Below are 5,149 nucleotides of genomic sequence, written 5' to 3'. Positions count from 1 at the left end.
CGTATTTGTCATCCACTCCAACTCCTTGCCCACTTGTAACTGGAACCCGAGTTTCGCCTGTGGATCAAGGACCCAAGTGAGGTTCGTCTGCTGCCAGCATGGATATGTATTGTATTTTGTGCAATAAGGCAGCCACTAAAACATGACTACTTTGTAGTCTTCCTTACATGAGGAAGTCAAAAAATAACTTTTATAATTTTGGTTGTGAGCCTAGCTTTTAATGGCTGAGCCATCTCTTCAGCCCAACCTCCTGAGCATTTATGAAGCATATTGGAGTCCAAGAACTTTGGGCTACGTTGTTACTGACTCAGGATTTCACTCTGGTTCTTTCTCTTTCCTAGTCAGGACTCAAAAGATTAGCTTTGTCCTCTCTGCTCCTGTTGTTGTATTCTAGATGTTACATAGCAAGTCCTTCATAAAAATTGAAAAGGGAATCACTGTATAAAGTTGGTAAATATTCAACTCTGTTCTTTTTTGTTTCCAGCTTTACTGAATAAAGATCGACCTAGGAAGTATCATTCCATATGTATTTACGCAGCCTTTATCAGCATATTATTGGGTATGTTTTCATACTTTTACAGACTAAATAAAAGCCTTTTTGTAAAGCTCAAATAAAGTTTTTTATACTGAAGACAGAAAACTTGTTACCTGAGGTAAAGAAGGGAGATATACCAGAGTATAATAGGAGGCTGTATTTATCAGTGCATTTGTATATTAAAACATAATATATAATATATAATCCCATTAGTATCTATCAGTATTAGATGCAAATCAAAAACAAAGTAAAAATTTAAAAAATCAACTGTAATTTCTATGTTTAGTATTCTTTTCTGCAAATATATATACTTAATCTTATTGAGGATGAAGTGCTTTGTTTGTATTTATCACCCACACTTTTAAATTTTATGTTAAACAATCTCCTGACTTTACCCTTTAAGGCCAAAGTACATGCACAGAGATTTACAAAATGTTTTGTATATAAATAGTTGTTGATGGTAATTTCTTCCAATAATTACATGAGGGTTTTTGTTTTTGCTTTTTTTTTTTTACATAAAAAGCTATTTGTTGTAAGAAAGAAAACAAGTTTAAAATCCCCACCTGATTTCCAAAGTCAGATTAAAAGATATTAATGATTCAATACAGAAAGAGAAAGTGACATTGCTTAATTACAGTGACATTATTAAAAGTTATCAGAACCTTTGTAAAAAACACTATGCTGAGGGCAAAACTACACATATATTCTTCAGAGACAAGAGCTTCTTTGAATATATCTCCCACTGGAACAGACTCTCTTCTTTTTTTTTCTAATAACCTCATTCTCTTACTCTCTGGAGTAAAAGCCTCTGGGACAGAGACACAAAGAAAACTCTGCAGCCAACTATTCTGTGCGCCCATTATGAGGAGACACAGGAGAACATCCTACCTGGGTAGGTTGAAAGAGTATCTATGTGAATTAATAGAAGATGAAATTAAGTACAACACAAAACAGTTGTTTGCACTAAAACTGGAGTTCTTTTTTGATAGATACTGATAGGAGTGTTTCCTCTGGTTGGCTTAGGTTTTATATATGGTAACAAATTATAGTATAAAACATTTCAAGTGTAAATTCATCAAATAAATAACCCATTTACAAGCTACAAAGTTAGGGAAAACAAAGCTCACATTAAACCAAACTATAATACCTGTACAAATTGAATTTTATCATTGAGGTACCTATAATTTTACTTCAAATTAATAATGAGTATATTAGACAAATGACCCTAAATAGACTTTGCAAAGAAAAAAGTATGCCTTAAGTGTACAGATAACAATTACTCAAATACTCTTATTTTACTGATGTATTTACATTTGTTGAGTAATTTCAGAGAGACTAAAATAATTTGCAGGTTTTCAAAAGAAACTTTTATTTTTTTAAATAAAAAGTTAATAGAGAAAGGGAGTATGAGGTCTAAAAATGACAAAGTAGCAGAAGAAAAAAGAGATGTGATATTTAGATATGCAAAACTTCAACTATAAAATTTAGACAATGTTGATAAGGCAAACAAAGATTTTTCAACTTCAAGTGCAACAGGAAAATAGTAAGTTCTCAGCACATCTCAAAACTTCTTTTACAAATAAGACATTTAAAAATGTGCAAAAGGACATGACTTGTAAATTGATCCATAAAAAAAAGTTCAAATCTCTTGGAAAAGAAATATAAATGCTACTACAGATAATACTACTAAATTACAAGAATAACCATTTTCTTTTGCCATCTCCTTTTGCTTTAGAGATTACATTAGATGGTCCACATGGTGATCCCAGCAATTGGGAGATCTTGGTCTAAAACTTCAGAGTTGGGACTAACATGGGTTAAACACCAAGACTTTCTCTCATAAGAAACCAATAAAACAAAAGAAAGAGAAAGAGTAGATAGAGGTGTTGGTATTTTCTAAATTTTGCCTGTATACAATTTAGACTTTAAGAATAGAGAAACACATTATATTCAGTTTGGAACATAAATGTAAGTCTTGAGTAAGAAATAATTTAAAGATATAAGGATACTCAAAACAATTGTTGGATGTTATTTCACTGATGGTATTTTATGTTGGACTTTTCATTTTTAAAATACCCAGACAGTTGGGTATTTATATTAAGACAGTGAAACAAAATGAAGCAAATGAACGCATTTGCTGTGTCTTCCACAATGTTATCTACTTTCAGTTTTGCATTATGACGATATCTTTAAGGTAGTATTATAAGCTAGAGTATGTATATAAAATAAATTACTTAATTAATAAGGGAAATTACAAAACTATATTTACAATACTATTGGAGCAATAAAACAGTTTTAAACTAAGTATTAGAGTATGCTCACCATACAAGTCATGTGTTTCCAAATGACAATTCTATTCCAATGTTGCGCATATTTTGATCCTATCCATCAATATTTGTTGCTCATTTCCCCATTCTCTTCCCAGGATAGCTCTTCTTTCTACATTGACATATGGGTATATGAACTTGTATATATTCAACTACAAAGACAAGATGAAACTATAAAAGTGTTGCAACTGCAGAAGATGTTGTATACTTTGTAAATATATTTCATAAATCACAGCTAAAACATTTTAACAAATCACAAAATATTTAAAAGAATGTAGTGAGCAATATCTTTAAACTAAAAATAGCCTAATGTGGACCTTTTCACTGCTCAGTTTTAAATAAATGATTGATTTAGAAAAAGTATAGAAATATCCATTTTATTTAAATAACTCTCTGGTGTTTTTGGGGGGGAGGAGGGGTCGTTTTGTTTTGTTTAATTTTTATTGCCTGGTGGTTTCAAACTATTTTTTTTTTCTTTTCCTTGTTCTATATAGGATTCTTCTTTGTAGCCCTGGCTGTTCTTGAACTTGCTCTTTAGAACAGGAGAGCCTACAACTTAAAGATCCTTCTGACTCTTCCTCCCTAGTGCTGGAATTAAATGCATGCACCACTATATAGAATGAATTGTACTCATTTCTCATTTCTTTTTCTCCACCTTGCTATGCCTGTCCCCTCCCCGATGGGCACCTCTTTTCAATGGGTCCATTTTTCCATTCATATCTTCTTTTTGTGTATGGCCAATTAAGATAAATTAGAGCTTGTTGTGGGAGATTGGGTGGGAAGTTAGGCACTGAAGGAAGAAGAATTTATCTGCGGAAACACCACTAAAGAAAATGAAGCCCCTCCTGCAATATGAATTAATTGTACCTGACTCTTCGTGCTACCTACCCCAGATTCAGCATCCCAGGACCATAACAATCTCTATGATATTGGAAACATTAGGACAAAATATCTTTTTAGGAGACAATAAAGTACTAAGAAGGCCTTGTATCATTTAAAGTATAAATATGTCATTTGAATTTTTCTTTACTCCTCCTACAGATGTCCTGAAGACTCATGGCTCAGATAAACTGCACCCAGGTGACAGAGTTTATTCTTGTGGGCCTTACAGATCGCGAGGAGTTAAAGATGCCTCTCTTTGTGGTATTCTTATTCATCTATCTTTTCACATCAATAGGCAATCTGGGACTGATCCTGGTCATTAGGACAGATGCAAGACTCAACACACCCATGTACTTCTTCCTCAGCAACCTGGCTTTTGTTGATTTCTGCTACTCATCTGTCATTACACCCAAGATGCTTGGGAATTTCTTGTATAGCCAAAATTTCATATCCTTCAATGCATGTGCTGCCCAGTTAGGCTGCTTTCTCACATTTATGGTATCAGAGTGCTTGCTCCTGGCTTCCATGGCATATGATAGGTATGCAGCCATTTGTAACCCTCTACTGTATATGGTCACAATGTCCCCTGGAATCTGCATTCAGCTTGTTGTTGTGCCCTATAGCTACAGTTTCCTCATGGCATTGATTCACACTCTTCTAACCTTCCGCCTATCCTATTGCCATTCCAATATCATCAATCACTTCTACTGTGATGACATGCCTCTTCTCAGGCTAACTTGCTCAGATACTCACTATAAGCAGCTGTCTATTTTGGCCTGTGCTGGAATCACATTCATTTCTTCCGTTCTGATTGTTTCTGTATCCTACATGTTCATTATTTCTGCCATTCTGAGGATGCGCTCAGCTGAAGGAAGACGTAAAGCTTTTTCCACCTGTAGCTCTCACATGATGGCAGTGAGCATATTCTATGGAACTCTTATCTTTATGTACTTACAGCCAAGTTCTGACCACTCTCTTGATACAGATAAGATGGCCTCTGTCTTCTACACAGTGATCATCCCCATGTTGAACCCTTTGATCTACAGCCTTAGGAACAAGGATGTGAAAGATGCCTTGAAGAGGGTCATGGACAGTAGAAACCAGAAGGCTATATTTAGAGAACTAAGAAGATGATTTTAATAAACAAACATAGACTTATGTTCTTAGTCTTTTCTCCCCAGTATTGGTAAAATGAATTTAATGTCATATACTTAATTCTGGTTCAATAGAGATCTTTTCATTATAAAAACCAACCATTTCTATATTCTTTCTCTCTCTTTTACTATTTTTGCTTTAACTCAAAAGAGGTATTTTTTTCATACAATATACTTTGATTGCAGTTTCCTCACCCTTGACTCCTCCCAATTTGTCCCCATTTCCTCTTCTATCTCTGTCTCTCATTAGA

General features: G+C 34.1%; 1 protein-coding gene across 1 annotated transcript; it reads left to right on the top strand.

Moving 5' to 3' along the window:
* The first annotated feature begins 3,918 nt into the window (after nt 1-3,918).
* LOC110318913 (olfactory receptor 1044-like) lies at nt 3,919-4,878 on the top strand. The gene has a single exon (XM_021194252.1). The coding sequence runs from the start codon at nt 3,919-3,921 to the stop codon at nt 4,876-4,878; it is 960 nt and encodes a 319-aa protein (XP_021049911.1).
* Nucleotides 4,879-5,149: the final 271 nt, after the last annotated feature.

The sequence above is a fragment of the Mus pahari genome, chromosome 3 (assembly GCF_900095145.1).
Source record: "Mus pahari chromosome 3, PAHARI_EIJ_v1.1, whole genome shotgun sequence".
In the NCBI taxonomy this organism is placed as follows: domain Eukaryota; kingdom Metazoa; phylum Chordata; class Mammalia; order Rodentia; family Muridae; genus Mus; species Mus pahari.
The sequence above is the reverse complement of the archived record's forward strand: the minus strand, read 5'-3'. Positions and strand labels throughout refer to the sequence as shown.

Bases quoted from the DNA above. Each gene is read 5' to 3' on its own strand.
- LOC110318913 (XM_021194252.1), top strand. From the start codon at position 3,919: ATGGCTCAGATAAACTGCACCCAGGTGACAGAGTTTATTCTTGTGGGC.